The sequence below is a fragment of the Mobula birostris genome, chromosome 24 (genome assembly GCF_030028105.1).
Source record: "Mobula birostris isolate sMobBir1 chromosome 24, sMobBir1.hap1, whole genome shotgun sequence".
NCBI classification, from domain to species: Eukaryota; Metazoa; Chordata; class Chondrichthyes; order Myliobatiformes; family Myliobatidae; genus Mobula; species Mobula birostris.
The window spans coordinates 21,116,702-21,136,064 of record NC_092393.1 but is presented as its reverse complement, the minus strand read 5'-3'; the positions used below and the strand labels follow the sequence as shown (position 1 = coordinate 21,136,064).

Here is a 19,363-nt window from a genome sequence, read left to right as displayed (position 1 = left end):
TGTGAGAGCCTTTGGTGACATACCAAGCCTCCTCAAACTCCTAATGAAATATTCCTGTTGTCGCACCTTCTTTGTAATTGCATGATTGTCGCCCTTTTGAAGCAGGTGGGAACCTCCGACTGCAGCAGTTAGAGATTGAAAGTCTCTGACTGCTGCAGTCGAAGATCAACTTTCCAAAACGTAGGCATGGAATGGAACGGTAGGCATTCTTGATGGTGGTATAACAGTGATTAAGTGCATTGGCTCCTCTGGTTACATGGGTGATATGTCGGTGGCTGCTGTTTAGAAACTTTTTCAAGATGGCTTGGTTAAAATCCCCTGCAATGATAGGGAAGTTGTCAGGGTATGCTGTTTCATGCTTGCTGATTACAGTGATAAGCTCCTCCAGTGCCTACCTGACATTTGTCTGAGGTGGACTATACCATCACGATGCTGTAAACTCCTTAGGCAAATTAAAGGGACAACATTTGACCGCTAGGTGTTCCAGGTTAATTGAGCATGATTGAGACTGAACTGCCATGTCTGACCACCACAATGAGTTAATCATAAAGCATATTCCACCTTCTCTACCTTTAAGAGACTGAGCTGTCCTATCTTTGCAGAGAATGGTGTTATCTTTGCATCAGGTTGCAGTGCTGCATCCAAAATGGTGGAGATGTGCCACATTCCCATGATGCAAAGAACACAGCAGTCACTCACCTCCCTTTGGTACTACAATCTTGCTCTGACATCTTCAGTTTTATTTTTCAGAGAGTATATATTCACCAGCAGGATAGTCGGGAGTGGGGGGTCCGAAGGCCTTGGCATTTCAGTCATACCTGTAAATGAGCGCAGCATCCCCGCTTCCATTAACGGGGAACTACACTCCTGACCTGCATCTGCAATCTGGGATCAGTCAATTTTGAACATCAATAGATGTTTTAAGCATCTTTTAATGATGCTACTTTCTGAAGGACTTATGGCTGTGACTGTGGATTTCAGGAGCAGTGGTTCTAAACAGGAATATCTGATGATTCCCACCCAAGCTGCATGCAAAGAGTCGCCACTTATTGGCACCCTCTTAAAATGACTCTACCTCTTACCTACCAACAACTCATAGTAGCTAATTATAAAACTATGAAATGGAGGATTATCCATGAGATCACAGCAAAAATATGCATGGGAGGGCAGGATTCAAATCTATTTGCTAAAGATGTGAGTAACTAGATTTGTCTGCTACCTTGGAGAATAATACTATAGAAGTTATTGACATGGTTTAATTCAGATACTCTTAAATTGTATATCAAGTATCACTTCCCAAGTTGACAGTAGAAACAACAACCTGCTATCAGCAATCAATGGAAAGATGCAGCATCTCAATGGCATTCTCAGATGCTATGGTGATGCTGTTCAACCAATAATACAGGGGATTATTTGATATATTACACAAAACTGAAGCTCAATATCTAGCAAGTGCATTGAAGTCACATCAGCATAAAGAATAAAATGTAGCACAAGAAATAAATGTGCCTGCTTCCAGTTTTAAAAGAAGTGGAACTAAAAGAAAAACAGCTATATGTAAGACTCCTCTTCATTTCAGTGGTGATAGTATTTACATTCACAGTGAGTTGGGTTTCCCAAGCATCAACAAGCTGGACAGCTGAAAGTAGGAAAAGAATACCAGAATTCACAAAGGTTAAGTGCTTACATGGCAGTTCTTTGTCAGCCAGAAGAGCATAGAATGCTTTCACCAGGCCTTATCTCCTCCACAACATACCTACTGACAAATCTTGACACATCACTGTCTTCCCAAAATTTCACAACTGACATTGTGATGGATCTTTTTCTTGCAATATAAAAGTAGACATTAAGAAAATCATTGTATCTCAAAATGCAATAAAGTAACAGGGTGATTAGACCAAAGGAAAGTAGAAATGGAAGCAGGATTGGAGACTGAGGCATTTGTGGTTCATTACCACAACTCAATCTACCCCTTCAAGGTTTATCTTTAGATATCCTCCAATATTTTTCAGCTTTGCCACACTTCAATCATAACAACCTTCTCTATTGAGTTCAACGATGCCTTTTCACAAATAAATTTTAAAAATACCTAATGGCTTCACTTGAACTAGCTCTGTGTCAGGCCTTAACACTGAACAATTTATTATTAAGTATCAGATATAAGTAATTCAGGTGAACATTTTATATTTTTGTCTATTATAGAATACACAAGCTGACTTACCTGATGCCAGCAGGTCATTCACAAGTACCAGAAACTTTTCATCAGCAACTTGAGCATCCGTCATTAAGAAAACGGTGCCAACGTTCTTAACTCCAGCCTTTAAGCACAGGTTAGCAAGGTCAACCTGGAAAGGAAGAAAGCAGTCTATTGCAGTAATTGCAATTTACATTACTGACCTAGCTTAAAGAAAAATCTGAATCTGTGTGTGTGTGTGTGTATATAGATACATACAGGTATACACATACATACATATACACACACATACACACACACACACACACACACACACACACACACACACACACATGCACACACACACAATCCCCCACCCCCATGCACCCATCTCCCAGCTTCCCACTTACTTGGAGTCACTTATCACCTTCAGCTTGTACTCCTTTCCTTCCCCCTACTTTCTTTTTCTGGCTTTTGCCCCCTTCCTTTCGAGTCCTGATGAATGGCCTCAGTCCAAAGCGACAACCGCTTACTCCCTTTCATAGATGCTGCCTAACTTGCTGAGTTCCTCCAGCACTTTGTACACGTTGCTCAAGATTTCCAACATCTGCAGAATCTCTTGTGTTTATATATAATACTTCTGTGATCTGTCTACTCACAACTTCTGGAAGTATACTCTTATAAGCAATTAATTTTATTTACTGGGAAGGTGAGAGTCAAAATATAGACCATAAGACCATAAGATATAGGAGCAGAAGTAGGCCATTCGGCCCATTGAGTCTGCTCCGCCACTTAATCATGGGCTGATCCAATTCTTCCTGTCATCCCCACTCCCCTGCTTTCACCCCATACCCTTTGATGCCCTGGCTAATCAAGAACCTATCTATCTCTGCCTTAAATACACCCAATGACCTGGCCTCCACAACCGCTCGTGGCAAAAAATTCCACAGATTTATCACCCTCTGACTAAAGTAATTTCTCTGCATCTCAGTTCTAAAAGGACATCCTTCAATCCTGAAGTCGTGCCCTCTTGTCCTAGAATCCCCTTCCATGGGAAATAACTTTGCCATATCTAACTTGGCAAAATACATCTAACTAGCAATGATATTCAATGATCCAAAAATAAACTATAGTATTAGTGTTTGATATCTAAAGTTTATTGTGAAGTTAGAATTCCCATTATTCTAACTTCTCGATGGTTTTGAGAGGTTACAGTGAAGAAAACATATTAACGTACTACTTAATGGATGAAGTAAAATGTGGAGTAGATAATACAGGCTAACATGAAGTAGAGTGGACGGCACAAATTTGCAACAAGGAGTAGGTTTACAAAAAAATACTGAAGTACAGGGTTTCTGTCAGACTTGCTGAAAATTTTATGCTGGGAATTTGATACTTGCAACAGCTGCAATATTTCATTCTTGTGCACAAAAGATATCACCTACCATCATGGATTACATAGTATATACAGTACATTAGTGAGAAATGGGTACTGACAATAACAAATTGAGGGATTCATCTGTCATTGAAAATGGCCAGAATAAATTTTCAAATCTAAATAATGACAGTTGTTTGAAAATGCGTTAATAACTGCTTCAATATACACCCACACTCAGGTCATTTGGCATCATACATAGAAAAAAATTTGACAGTATTAAGATGAATCAGGGTAAGATATGGTGCCAATCAGTATTCCAGTTCAGTTTAACAATATTTCTCACTATTCAGATGACTGACATATATGACTGTAATACAGCATCCATTGTAACAATTACAATATATCATAGTGTAATGGTATAATTCTATTTATTTTATCTTTTACTTTAACTCTCATAGTAAGATCACTGTCAGAAATGGGATTCATATTCATCAGGGACCGACAGTCATCAACTCTGATGTCAGAATGCTGTTCATTGACTTTAGTTCGGCATTCAATACTGTGATCCCCTCCAAGCTGATCACCAAACTTCACCAGTTTGGTATCAGCTCATCCCTCCGCAATTGGACCTTGGACTTTCTGACTCACTGACCCCAAACAGTTAAGTCAGACAACCTCTCCTCCTGCACTCTCACCCTGAACACTGGCGTGCCTCAAGGCTGTGTGCTGAGCCCTCTTCTGTACTCCCTTTTCACCTATGACTGTGTTCCTGTATATGGATCTAACTCCATAATCAAGTTCGCAGACGACACCACGGTGGTTGGCCTGATCAGAGAGGATGACGAGACGGCCTGCAGGGATGAGGTCCAGCACCTGGCTGTGTGGTGTGCCGACAACAATCTGGCCCTTAAAACTCAGAAGACCAAGGAGATCATTGTGGACTTCAGGCATGCCAGAAGTCACACTCACGTCCCCATCTACATCAACGGAACTTTAGTGGAGTGTGTATCAAGCTTCAAATTCCTTGATGTCCAAATTTCCGAGGATCTCACCTGGTCCCTGAACTCCTCCATCCTGATCAAAAGGCGCAACAGCGCCTTTATTTCCTGCGGAGCATGAAGAATGTTCACCTCTGTCCCAGGATACTGACGGACTTTTACCGTTGTACCATTGAGAGCATACTCACCAAATGCATCTCAGTGTGGTATGGCAATGGTCCCGTATCAGACCGCAAAGCACTCCAGTGTGTGGTGAAAACTGCCCAGCAGATTATCGGCACCCAATTGCCCACCATTGAGAACATCTATCATAAACACTGCCTGGGCAGGGCGAAAAGCATTATCAGGGATGCATCTCACCCTAACCATGGACTTTTTACTCTCCTCCCATCCAGTAGGTGCTACAGGAGCCTCCGCTCCCGCACCAGCAAGCACAGGAAGAGCTTCTTCCCTGAGGCTCTGACACTGCTGAACCTCTCATCACAGCACTAAGCAGTATTGCATCCATATTGTACTGTCTCAGTACTTTTATATTTGTGCGCTGTAGCACTTTCTTTATTCGCAGTTATTTTGTAAATTATCTATTCTTTGTATTTCTGGTCAGATGCTAAATGCATCTGTATCTGTACTCGGCACAATGACAACAAAGTTGAATCTAAATCTAAATCATCACAATTCCATTATGATCCAGAGTAACTGAGATCTGTTAAATATGGTAGATATGTAAGTGCAGAAATAAATGAGGTTAGCTTTACAAACCTAAGCCCATGTTAACAATGGATTTCTAAGTGTTTGTTTTTCATTGCTCTTTCTTGCGATTCTTTCTACAATGCACCCACATTGCCTTGGAATGTTTGCAAAACAGATTTTCTCACAAGTGCCTTAAACAGTGGTCCCTTTCATATCTAATTAAGGCAACACTTTTAATCAATACTATTTTGCTAGAGATATACATGACAAAACACCTCAAGCAACACACATAAAACACAGCAGGCCAGGCAGCATCTCTAGGAAGAGGTACAGTCTATGTTTCGGGTCGAGACCCTTCGTCAGGACTAACTGAAAGAAGAGCTAGTAAGAGATTTGAAAGTGGGAGGGGGAGGGGGAGATCCAAAACGATAGGAGAAGACAGGAGGGGGAGGGATGGAGCCAAGAGCTGGACAGGTGATTGGCAAAAGGATATGAGAGGATCATGGGACAGGAGGCCTAGGGAGAAAGAAAAGGGGAGGGGGGAAGCTCAGAGGATGGGCAAGGGGTATAGTGAGAGGGACAGAGGGAGAAAAAGGAGAGAGAGAGAAAGGTGGTGTGTATATAAATAAATAAATAATGGATGGGGTACGAGGGGGAGGTGGGGCATTAGCAGAAGTTTGAGGTCAACGTTCATGTCATCAGGTTGGAGGCATATATACACATTTGTGAATTATAGCAATGATGGCTGTCTTTAAGCTGACTTTTGAATAAAAGATAAACTAGTTGATTCATCAAAACTGTCAATTTGTTTTTCTATCTTCTTGGATTAAAAGTGTATTAATTGTGAAGTACAACATGACTTAAAGTTAGCTCAACTAACGCACAACTTTCAGAAATTTTCATTCTCTCCCCTCCGATCAGGCAGATGATACAAACGCTTGGGAGCACATACCAACAGGCTCGAGTGCAGCTTTCATCTCATTGTTATTAGACGCTTCAGGGGGCCTCTTATATGCTAGAAGATGAATTTTTGATCTCCCAATCAATATTCCCACCTTTGCACTTTGTCTACCTGTGTAACACTCTACTATGTGTTCTGTTTTTATTTAAATTATCTCAATGTATTTATGTATAGACTGGTATGTTTAGATGGCAGGCAAACAAAAGCCTTTCACTGTATCTCAACAACAGGAACTCTGCAGATGCTGGAAATTCAAGCAACACACATCAAAGTTGCTGGTGAACGCAGCAGGTCAGGCAGCATCTCTAGGAAGAGGTACAGTCGACGTTTCAGGCCGAGACCCTTCATCAGGACTAACTGAAGGAAGAGTTAGTAAGAGATTTGAAAGTGGGAGGGGGAGGGGGAGATCCAAAATGATAGGAGAAGACAGGAGGGGGAGGGATGGAGCCAAGAGTTGGACAGGTGATTGGCAAAAGGGGAAACGAGGATCATGGGACAGGAGGTCCGGGAAGAAAGACAAGGGGGGGGGGGGACCCAGAGGATGGGCAAGAGGTATATTCAGAGGGACAGAGGGAGAAAAAGGAGAGTGAGGGAAAGAATGTGTGCATAAAAATAAGTAACAGATGGGGTACGAGGGGGAGGTGGGGCCTAGCGGAAGTTAGAGAAGTCGATGTTCATGCCATCAGGTTTTATGCACACGTTCTTTCTCTCACTCTCCTTTTTCTCCCTCGGTCCCTCTGAATATACCTCTTGCCCATCCTCTGGGTCCCCCCCCCTTTGTCTTTCTTCCCGGACCTCCTGTCCCATGATCCTCTCGTATCCCCTTATGCCAATCACCTGTCCAGCTCTTGGCTCCATCCCTCCCCCTCCTGTCTTCTCCTATCATTTTGGATCTCCCCCTCCCCCTCCAACTTTCAAATCCCTTACTCACTCTTCCTTCAGTTAGTCCTGACGAAGGGTCTCGGCCTGAAACGTCGACTGCACCTCTTCCTAGAGATGCTGCCTGGCCTGCTGCGTTCACCAGCAACTTTGACGTGTGTCACTGTATCTCAGTTCAGCAACAATAACAAATCTAATTCCAATTGTAGATCAGTCCTTCCTGGTGTTTAAGGTGGGCCTGAATGAGAGATTTGAACTTCAAGTTTATAATTCCTTGCTAAAATTTTGGGAAAAAAAGGTTTTTCTGCTGCAAAGAGATAATCAAAGTAGTTCAGTAACTCCTTCAGTTAATTGGGTTGCACTTGTTCCTTTTAAAGGCAACAATGACACCTGGATATAAGTGAATGCTCCAACTTACTTCACTCTGGAAATGAAATGCCATAAAAAATGAAAGAACGAAACTCTGCAACTTTATTAATGCCCGTTGTACATCAGATTGACATGCAGTACAGGGATGGAATTAGTCACAATCCTGAAAAATGACAGCAGGTTATTGATGATTCAGAAATCGCAGTAATTACATGCCACTGAGTGAATACAAAACTTTCAGAGCCATTTAACCTCACTGTTTCAATATCTACATGTATGGTTAACAAGGGCTCATTGGAAATGGGAGAGCTATATATCAACATTGAAACATAAGTTTACAAAGCTAAAATGTGCATTCTTCCCATCAATCATACCACTGACAGTCCTCTTGCTTTGTATTCATCCTATATTTTTGCTAAATTAAAGTTAAAGTCTGTCCCAAGCCTCATAGGCTCATCAGTCCGGTGCTTATGCCAGTTTCCGTGGCGTGAAGCGAATGAGAAGACTTCCCCCTCCCCTGGATAGGACGCCAGTCTATAGCGACGTTAACCCCCACCATTTCAGCTGGCTAGACTGGAGCAGTGTGTGGTTAAGTGCCTTGCTCAAGGACACAACACGCTGCCTCGGCTGGGGCTCGAACTCACGACCTTCAGATCGCTAGTCCAATGCCTTAACCACTTGGCCCTGTGCCACAGGCATACTTTGTTACCTAATTCAAACCCTTATACCCTAATTCATACCCACCATCCTGAGGTGTTTTGCTATTATATGAGGGGAAATTAAGGAGAGTGGGCTCAGATCACTCAAATGAGAGGTGATCTCAATGAAACATACACAATTAGTACTAAACGTAAGAGATAGGACGTTTCCCCTAGCTGAAGAACCGGTTCTTTTAATCCCAAAATACGGTTTAACCCTTTAGGACTGAAATGAAAGCAATTTTTCACCCAGAGGATAAGGAATCCTTTGAATTCTCTCCCTGGCACACTGTGGATGCTCAGTGGCTGAATTTATTCAAGACAGAGATCGATGGATTATGGATATAAATGGAATTGACTGAGATGCTGTTTGTTCAGGAAAGCAGCATTGAAGGCGAAAGGACAAAACTGATATAATTAAATGACTGTGAAATCACAAAGAACTGAGCAGTTCACTCCTGCTCCCTTTTCTCAAATCAACTCCTTAGAATTATCCTGCACACAGTGAATAAGCATTGCTATTGCAAATTGCAAATCATACCTGCACTGGGATGCATTTCAGAAACACACAATAAATTAACTGGGAATAAACAAACTGGTGGTCTTTTTCACATTTCCTGGAAACCTATCTACATCACCTCTTCATCAACATACACTGTACATGCAAAGTTTTGAGTATTGAATCATTTTGATTTTATTTTAAGGCAACTTCGATACAAAACGCCAAGTTATAGCCAACAGGGAACGCTATTTCAAACTTGCAATTTAAATATAAACAGCGAGGGGAAGTGTGGAAAAAATTAACTTCAGCAAACTATACTGTGACTACTTTGAGTCGGTGGACTGAACAATATTCAGGAATTCACCTTCAAATCTGAATGAATACTCACCAGTTGTCACCAACTTCATCAAAACCTGCGTGCATGAGTTTGTGCCTTCAAGAACATAAATAAGACCATAGAAGCAGAATTAGTCCATTGGCCCATTGAGTCTGCTCTGCCATTTCATCATGGCTGATTCAATTTTCCTTTCAGCCACAGTCTCCTGCCTTCTTACCATATCCCTTCATGCCCCGACTAATCAAGAATCTATCAACCCCTGCCTTAAATATATATAAAGACTTGGCTTCCACAGCTGCCTGTGGTAAAGAATTCCACAGATTCACCACTCTCTGGCTAAAGAAAATCCTCCTCATCTCCATTCTAAAAGGACACCCCTCTATTCTGAAGCTGTGATCTCTGGTCTTAGACTCTCCCACCACAGGAACCATCCTCTCCACATCCACTCTATCAAGGCTTTTCACCATTTGATACGTTTCAATGTGGTCACTCCACATTCTTCCAAATTCTAGTGAATACAGGCCCAGAGCCACCAGATGCTCTTCATATGACAAGCTATTCAATCCTGGAATCATTTTCGTGAACCTCTTTTGAACCCTCTCCAGTTTCAGCGCATCGTTTCTAAGATAAGGGCCCAAACCTGCTCACTATACTCCAAATGATACCTCACCAGTGCTTTATAAAATTTCAGGATTACATCCTTGAAATCCATTACATACCCAAGCCAAAAACCATGGATGAACCAGAAGATTCATACTCTACTGAGGGATAGATCTGTGGCTTTCAAAACCAGTGATCCAGAACTATACAAGAAGTTCAGGCACACATGAGGAATTCTGCAGATGCTGGAAATTCAAGCAACACACATCAAAGTTGCTGGTGAATGCAGCAGGCCAGGCAGCATCTCTAGGAAGAGGTACAGTTGACGTTTCAGGCCGAAACCCTTCGTCAGGACTAACTGAAGGAAGAGCTAGTAAGAGATTTGAAAGTGGGAGTGGGAAGGGGAGATCCAAAATGATAGGAGAAGACAGGAGGGGGAGGGATGGAGCCAAGGGCTGGACAGGTGATTGGCAAAAGGGACGGCCTATGGAAAGCAACTTTAATGGAGAACAAGTAATTCCAATGAAGGTTAGACGGAATCAGATATACTTCTGGGGCGCCTCGAGGCAACTCGTGTGGCAGCAGAATTCTCAATGAATACGATTAAATATTCTCATTTCAGCCTGATACAGCTAAAAATCACAACTACTTCCAAGGTCAGTACAGTCAACCAAGATGTCTTATTGCATTTAAATGAACTATCTCTGCTTAACACTGATGGATACAATGCCGTTTGTGGACGGATTCCTCCTCGGATTCCATGCAGGAAACGTGGCTGCAGGTCAGGGATACAAGTGCGTTAAAGGAAAAATGGTTTTAAACTCCCAATACGGACCATTTTGTTGGCAAACATGCAGTCTCTGGTGAATAAAATCATGATCTCAGAGCTAGGGTGCTGAATCAGAGGGACATTAGGACCACGTGTGTCCTTTGTTTCACAGAATCCTGGTTAACTCTTTCCGTAGCAGATGCAGCGATTCAGATCAACAAGTTTACTATACACTATCAGGAGAGATCTATAGAGACTCTCAAAAGCAGAGGTGGAGGTGTATGCCTCATGATCAACTCTTCTTGGTGCACAAATATATCAGTGTTGTCCCAATTCTGCTCACCAGACCTGGAATATCTAGCAGTTACGTGCTGTCCATTTTACCTACCATGGAGATTTCTGGAATCATTTTGGTAGTGGTATATATTCCACCTCAGGCCAATGTCAATCAGGCTCCAGATCAGGATCAACATGCACAAAACAGCGCACCCTAATGCCTTCACCATCATTTTGGGGGATTTTAACCAGGTTAGTCTGAAAAGAATCACCAGGCAATTACCATCAACAGATCCCAAGCAATACCAGAGGAAACAACACACTAGACCACACTGTTACACAGTCATCAAGAATGCCTATCATGCTATTCTATGCCCTAATTTCGGGAAGTCTGATCACCTGGCTGTACTACTCCTTCAGTATAGGCAGAGACTGAAGACTACAGCACCAGTAGTGAGGACCAAGAAGGTATGGACTAGAAAAGCACAGGAGTGCTTACAGGACTGCTTTGAATCGGTGGACTGGACTGTATTCAGGGATTCATCTTCGAATCTGGATGAGAGTGTTGCAGTTGTTACTGACTTCATTAAAACCTATGTGGATGAGTGTGTGCCTACAAAGACTTACTGTACATTCATAAAACCAAAAGCCATGGATGAACCAGGAAGCATGTTGTCTGCTGAAGGCTAGATCTGTGGCATTTAAGTCTGGTGACCCAGGTCTGTACCAAAAAAACTGGTATAATTTGTGGAAGGCTATTTTAAGGTCGAAGAGACAATTTTGAATGAGGTTGGAGGCGACATCAGATGAATAACAACTCTGGCAGGGTTTGCAAGACATTACCCCCTCCAAAGTGAAACCCAATAGCATGAATGGAAGCAATACTTCACTACCAGATGAACCCAACACCTTCTATGGCTGCTTTGAAAGGGAGAATATAACTACAGATGTGAAGATCCCTGCTGCACCCGTTGACCCTGTGACCTCTGCCTCAGAGGCCGATGTTAGGCTGTCCTTAAAGAGGGTGAACCTCCGCAAGGCGAAAGGTCCCAATGGAGTACCTGGTATGGCTGTGAAAACATGTGCCAACCAACTAGCGAGTGTATTCAAGGACATTTTCAACTTCTCACTGCTACGGGTGGAAGTTCACACTTGCTTCAAAAAGGCAATAACTATATCAACTCCTAAGAAGAATAATGTGAGCTACCTTAATGACTATCGCCTGGTAGCAGTCACATCTACAGTATTGAAATGCTTTGAGAGGCTGGTCATGACTATACTGAACTCCTGCCTCAGCATGGACCTGGACCCATTGCAATTTGCCTATCGCCACAATAGGTCAATGGCAGATGCAATTTCGATAGCTTTTCACACGGCCTTTACCACCTTGGCAATACAAACACTTATGTCAGGATGCTGTTCATATGCTATAGTTCAGAATTTAACACCATCATTCTCACAATCCAAATTGAGAAGTTACAGAACCTGGGCTTCTGTACCTCCCTCTGCAATTGGATCCTCAATTCCCTAACCAGAAGACCACAATCTGTGCAGATTGGTGATAATATCACTAACGATCAACACTGGTGCACCTCAGGGATGTGTGTTTAGCCCACTGCTCTACTCTCTCTATAACCATGACTGTGTGGCTAGGCATAGCTCAAATACCATCCATAAATTTGCTGACAATACAACAATTGTCAGTAGAACCTCAGATGGAGACAAGAAGGTGTACAGGAGCAAGATATGCCAACTAGTGGAGTGGTGTTGCAGCAACAACCTGGCACTCATCATCAGAAAGACGAAAGAGCTGATTATAGTCTTCAGGAAGGGTCAGACGAAGGAACACACAACAATCCTCATAGAGGGATCAGAAGAGGAGAGAATGAGCAGTTTCAAGTTCCTAGGTGTCAAGATCTCTGAGGACCTAACCTGGTCCCAATATATTGATGCAATTATAAAGAAGGCAAGTCAGCAACTATACTTCATTAGGAGTTTGAAGAGATTTGGCATATCAACTAATACACTCAAAAACTTCTATAGATGTATCATGGAGAACATTCTGATGGGCTGCATCATTGTCTGGAAAGGACTGCAAGAAGCTGCAGAGGATTGTAGATTTAGTCGGCTCCATCTTGGGTACTAGCGTACAAAGTATCCCAGACACCTTCAAGGAGCAGTGACTCAGAAAGGCAGCGTCCATTATTGAGGACCTCCAACACCCAGGACATGCTCTTTTCTCACTGTTACCATCAGGTAGGAGGTACAGAAGCCCGAAGACACACACTCAGTGATTCAGGAACAGCTTCTCTCCCTCTGCCAGCCAATTCCTAAATGGACATTGAACCTGTGAACATTACCTCACTTTTTTAATATATATTATTTCTACTTCTTCCACTATTTTTAATCTATTCAATATATGTATACTGTAATTGATTTAGTTATTTATTCATTATTATCATTTTATTCATTTATTTCTCTTCTTCTGTATTATGTATTGCATTGTACTGCTGCTGCTAAGTTAACAAATTTCACAACACATGCTGGTGATAACAAACCTGATTCTGATTCTGGATGCACATCAGCCCTGGCAGGGTTTGCAGACCACAGCTTCCTACAAAGCAAAACCTAGCATCATGAATGGCTGTGATGCTTCACTCCCAGATGAACTCCATGACTTGTATGCTTGCTTTGAAAGAGAGAATAAAAGTATATTTATGCAAATCCCTGTAGCATTGGTGGCCCTGTGATCTCTGTCATGGATGCCGACGTCAGGACATCTTTCAAGAGGGTGAAACCTCACAAGGCATCAGGTACCTGCACCTCTTCCTACAGATGCTGCCTGGCCTGCTGCGTTCACCAGCAACTTTGATGTGTGTTGCTTGAATTTCCAGCATCTGCAGAATTCCTGTTGTTTGCTCTGAAAACATGTTGTTAGGTCCTGAAAACCTGTGCCAACCAACTGGCTGGATGTTCAACGATATGTTCAATCTCTCGCTGTTGTAGTTGGAAGTCCCACCTGCTCCAAAAGTCTGGCAATCATACCAGTGCCAAAGAAGAGCAGGGTGAGTTGCCGCAATAACTTTTGCCCAACGGCAGTCACATCAACTGTGATGAAGTACTTTGATAGGTTGGTCATGGCTAGAATCAACTGCTGCCTACGCAAGGACTTGGATCCATTTCAGTTTGCCTATCAATACAATAGGTCTACAGCAGATACAATCTCACTGGCCTTGGATCACCAGGACAATTGTAATATGTTTGTACGTCAGGATGCTGCTTATTGACTATAACTCAGCATTCAACACAATCATACCCTCATTTCTAATCAACAAGCTCCAAAACCTGGGCCACTGTAACTCCCTCTGCAACTGAATCTTTAATTTCCTCACCAGGAGATCAGAGTCCTTGCAGATCAGAAATAACATCTCCACCTCAACACTGGCGTATCTCAAGGATGCATGTTTAACCCACTGCTCTACTCTCTGTACACCCATGATTGCGTGGCTAGGCACAGCTCAAATGCCAACAATAAATCTGCCAATAACACAACAGTTTTGGCAGAAATTCAGATGGTGACAAGGAGGAGTAGAGGAGCTAGTCAGCTCAGCTGGTTGGGTGGTATTACAGCAACAACGTTGCACTCAGCATCAGTAAGACCAAGGAACAGATTGTGAACTTCGGGACAGGTAAGTCAAGGGAACACACACCAATGTCCATCAAGGGATCATTGGTGTAAAGGCTGAGCTGTTTCAACATCTCTGAGGATCTATCCAGGGCCTAACATATTGATGTAATTACAAAGAAGGCACAGCAGCAGCTACATTTCATTAGGAGTTTGAGGAAAAGTGGTATATCACCAAAGGCACTCACAAGTTTCTACAGATGTACTGTAGAGAACATGTTAACTGGTTACATCGCCATCTGTTATGGAGAGGCCACTGCACAGGATTGGAAAAAGCTGCAGAGAGATACAAACTCAGCCAGCCTCACCAGCATCCAGGATACCTTCTCAAGTCCATACCTCAAAAAGGGAACACTCATCATTAAAGACCCCATCACCCAGGACAAGCCTTCTTCTCATTGCTGCCATCAAAGAGGAGGGACAGGAGCAAGAAGATACACACTCAACATTTCAGGAGCAGCATCTTCCCCTCCACCATCAGATTTCTGAATAGACAATGATCCCAGGAGCTTTACCTCACTATTTTCCCCTCTCTTTTTACACTATCTATTTAATTAAAAATTTATTTATACTTCTTACTGTAATTTATAGTTTTTATTATTATGTATCGCTCCATTTTGCTGCTGCAAAACAACATATTTCACAACATATGCCAATGATATTAAATTTGATTCTGATCTGAACCAAAGCATGTACAGCCGAATGTTATTTTAAACTGACTTAGATTACAATCACACTGTACAGAACAAATATGTGCTCTAAATCAGAATCTTGACATCTGTTTCAATTAAAGTTTTGTAATTGAAATCTCCTTTACAAAGTCTTAGCTTTCAGTTGCTCTCCAATCGGCTCACTCCTTGCCTGATGGTGTTGGTTTGTGCTGTGATTCAGAGTTGACCAGAGCCACTTAATACTTAGTTCAAGTGGATACTCAGTGAGCTTTAGCCAATTGTTTAATCACACAGATCAGATGCATTAAACACTGGTTAGTCCTCTCTAATCAGACGTACACATCTACTTCTCTAATAATAGAATGACTGGTTGAACATCAAGACTTTGTAAGAAATATCAGCACTTTGGTACGGAGAGCAGAGCATAGTCATAATGGCGCTAACGACGGCTTCTTTGCTTGCATCTTCGGAAGTAGCTCTATTTCTATCTTTGATATCTCTTCTTTTCCCTTTCAAGGTTTTTTTGAAGACTCTGACCTGGAGTTACACTTTTGACTTTGGTTCTTTGCAAGAATGGGACCTGCTCTCAGGGCCTCACGACCGGCCGCTTTTTGATATGCCAAGGATGCAGCCTGGAAGACTGGTGCGACTTCAGGATGCCGGATTGTTGTGGCTCTGGATACGGGCAGATTCAAGGCTGATGCCACCGACTGAGGCGTCACAGGAGAACACGGAACATCAGAAGCAGTGGGGTAGCTGCTGCGGGCTCTGCACCCAGAGACCCGAGTTCTTTGGGCACAGAGCTCAGAAAAAGCGATGCAGTAGACCTTTAACACCATAAATCAGCTAGCTGTTTGTTATGTCTCCCCTCTCGCAGTGAAACGGGGACACCTCTTTCTCCCTCGTTAGGGAGAGAGAGAGCCAGTGGTATGTCGAATTACCGGGTGAACGAGTAGTCTTTGGGACACTACAAGTCTGTGTCTTTATTGATGCCTTGCTGCACGCTTGAGTGTTCGGTGGGGGGTGCCAATGCTTTTTTGCTGGCGAGGGAGGGATGGGAGATCATCGCCTTGCTGCTGCTTGTGAGTGGCAGTGGGGAGCTGAGGGGAGGCTTTGGGGATCTAACATTTAACTGTCAGTCATTCTTTGGGGCACTCCTCTGTTTTCATGGATGTTTGCGAAGAAGAGAATTTCAGGATATTGTATACATTTCTCTGACATTAAATGTACTTATTGAAATATTTGTCTATCCCCATATTACTACCATAGTTTTGGGATTCCCATGTACATGTGAACCTGTTGGTAGCTTTCTTCAGTGTTGCTTTCACTGGGCTCAGGTACTGTCCAATAGGTGTCATGGTGTCCAGTAGGTGTGACTGAAATTGCAGAGATTCTGCCTTACAGTTACAATATTAGAGCTGGGCCAAGCAATTCTTCATTGATTTCAATAGAGGAAAATCTATGAGAGAACTATGGTAAGTATTAACATTTGGCCACAATATACTAAAGATACTTCACCTGCACCAAGCCTAGTGAATGACTGCCAATCCAGCACATCACGCCCCGACAGAATTGCTTACATTTCAACAATCCACTTATTCTTATAAACTTTAGTAAATATTGGCACAGTCAACCCAGTTTCCCCTTGTCCTATCATTCCAAAAATCAGACTGGTGAATCTTCGTACAGTTCCCTCTCTGACAAACATATTGTGGTGAGCATTTGGTCCAGACGAGGAAGCTTGTTGAACTCAATAACAGTTTTATTGTGATAGACAGAAAACAGACCAGGCACCAGGACCCAGAGAGTGAACCCAACCAGTCTCACACAGACAGGGGAGGCGACTGTCACACACCCCAGTTACAGTTCGGCTGACCCACAAATACACAAGCGAATAACTGTATAACCCAAGCTAAAATGTAACAATAAATGCACTGGAACTTCCCACCATAATCCCACAAAAGCATTTTAACAATAAACAGTACTGGTCATTAGAAATGCAGGGGCAGGCTGTCGACCGTGCGCCCCCCCCCCCAGAACAATAATAATACTGCTATTCTCAACAATATTATTTGCATGTGTATTTGTGGGTCACCCTCAGCTACTGTACAACACATGGTGTCCAGTAGGTGTGACTGAAATTGCAGAGATTCCCCCTTACAGTTACAATATTAGAGCTGGGCCAAGCAATTCTTCATTGATTTCAATAGAAGAAAATCTATGAGAGAACTAAGGTAGGTAACCGAGATGTGTGATGGTCACCTCCCCCGTCTGTGCGAGACTGGTTGGGTTCACTCTCCGGCTCATGGTGCCTGGTCACGATATTCTTTCTTTAGTGAGGAGAGCAAACTCCAGGTGTCACCAAACTGTAGCAGGGCATCTTTCCACTTGTACTCAAAACCTCGAGTTGAACTTTCCTAGCATGTATCCTGGATACCCAACAAATTGTGCACTGTATGTTAACTCTCTAATTCACAGTAATGAATTAGGAACATAGGAAAGCCTTTCGGTGAAAATAAAGTATGATCATATGAAATTCAATTCCATCATTAAACTGTGAATTTGAATTCTGAATTCTTCGGTTGCAGATAAGGTATGAATTGATCAGCTCATGCATATATTTTATCTTCAATAGAGTCAACAATATTCCTGCTTTTGTTTTAATTTTTATTAGGTTGAAGTAATTAGTAGGTTGATTAACAGCTGGATTTTGCGGTAGTTACAAGTCAACAATATTCTCAGTTTAAATATCAGAAAGGCAAAGAGAAATTTATCAGCTATACATATGATTTGAAGAGACACAAAAACGAGCTTTAAAAGGTTTCAGCAACACAGAAGACATGAAGCAATGAAGAGAACATATTCAACTTCATTATTCCTTTAGAGAAAGAAGACCTTTACTTTTCAATATACAGGTTGAGCACCCCTTATCCGAAATGCTCAGGGCCGGAACTGCTTCAGATTTTGGAATATTTACAGTTATCCAATGAGATAGCTCAGGAATAGGACCCAAGTCCAAACACAAAATTCATTTACGTTATATATACAGCATATATATGTACTCTCAAGATAGTTTTATACAATATTTTTAATCATTTTGAGCATGAAACAATAATGTATACTTTGAACCACCCAGAAAGGTAAGCAATCACTACTTGTGCTGCCCACGTAGACAATCAGTGGCAGTCTGGTAACGCCATCATTCCCAACTCTGAATTTATGCGCTACTGGTAGGCAGTCTTTGTTTTACACTTGTTCATCACACATATGTTCTTAACAATAAAAAATATTCCATACCATTAAGATAATGAAAATATTAATGTGTGCAGGGTAACGAAAGCATCGGGAGAATACCTGAATCAGATTGTTGAACAACAGCAAACAACATCAAACTTTCAGTCTCCAGCTATGATGTGGTGTTTTGATTAAAATGTTACAGTATACTATGTTTGCATTTTACTTTTTTTTCAGGTTTTATGTAAGATATAAAAACAAAAGATTAAATTTAATGAATATGTAATGAAAACTATGAAAAAAGTCAACATTTTATTTTTAAACTATTATTAAGAAGAAAGCACGGTAGTGGCTCTACCTCCTTTTGAGTTTGTGAAGATTCGGTGAGACATTTAAAACTTTGAGAAACATATATAAATGTTTAGTAGAGAGTATATTGTCTGGCTGCATCACAGCCTAGTATGGAAACACCAATGCTCTTGAATGGAAAATCCCGCAAAAAGTAGTGGATACGGCCCAGTCCATCACGGGTAAAGCCCTCCTAACCTTTGAGCACATCCACATAAGATGCTGTCGCAGGAAAGCAGCATCCATCATCAGGGACCCCACCACCCAGGGCATGCTCTCTTCTCTCTGTTGCCTTCAGGAAGGAGGTACAGGAGCCGCAGGACTCACACCACCAGTTTCAGGAACAGTTACTACCCGTCAACTTCACTTCCCCCATCATTGAAATGATCGCAACAAAATGGATCTCAGTGTCGTGGTAACATAATTTGACAATAAATTGAACTTAATGCAATAATGACGCTGGTCATGTTACACTTAAACATGAAATTCAGATTTCATGCAAATATAATGTTTTTTAATCACCAAAAAATGTGATGATCTTTGCTTACAAAAGAAGATAAACGTAGTCCCAGGCACCGTAACTACTGAGAAACTTAAGGGAGGGGGTATATCATCATTGACATCATTATGCCCTGGAACATCAAAAGCAGTTGAGGGACCTGGAAGCAGATGCTCTCGAGATGAGCAGCCACTGTGCTGGATGACTTTTTAAAATGTTGCTTCCAATGTCATCTGCTTCATTTTCCATTTGTGGTGTCATGTCAGCACCCCAAAAAAATTTCAGTTTCAGAGGTT

General features: G+C 42.0%; 1 protein-coding gene across 1 annotated transcript in view; it reads right to left on the bottom strand.

Annotated features, from left to right (window-relative positions):
- The window catches only part of dnah9 (dynein, axonemal, heavy chain 9), a 586,329-nt gene that overhangs the window by 298,559 nt on the left and 268,407 nt on the right, over positions 1-19,363 (bottom strand). The window contains exon 45 of the mRNA XM_072242702.1: positions 2,222-2,345. Within this exon, the coding sequence (XP_072098803.1) occupies positions 2,222-2,345 (124 nt within the window). The remainder of the gene's footprint in view (positions 1-2,221; positions 2,346-19,363) is intronic.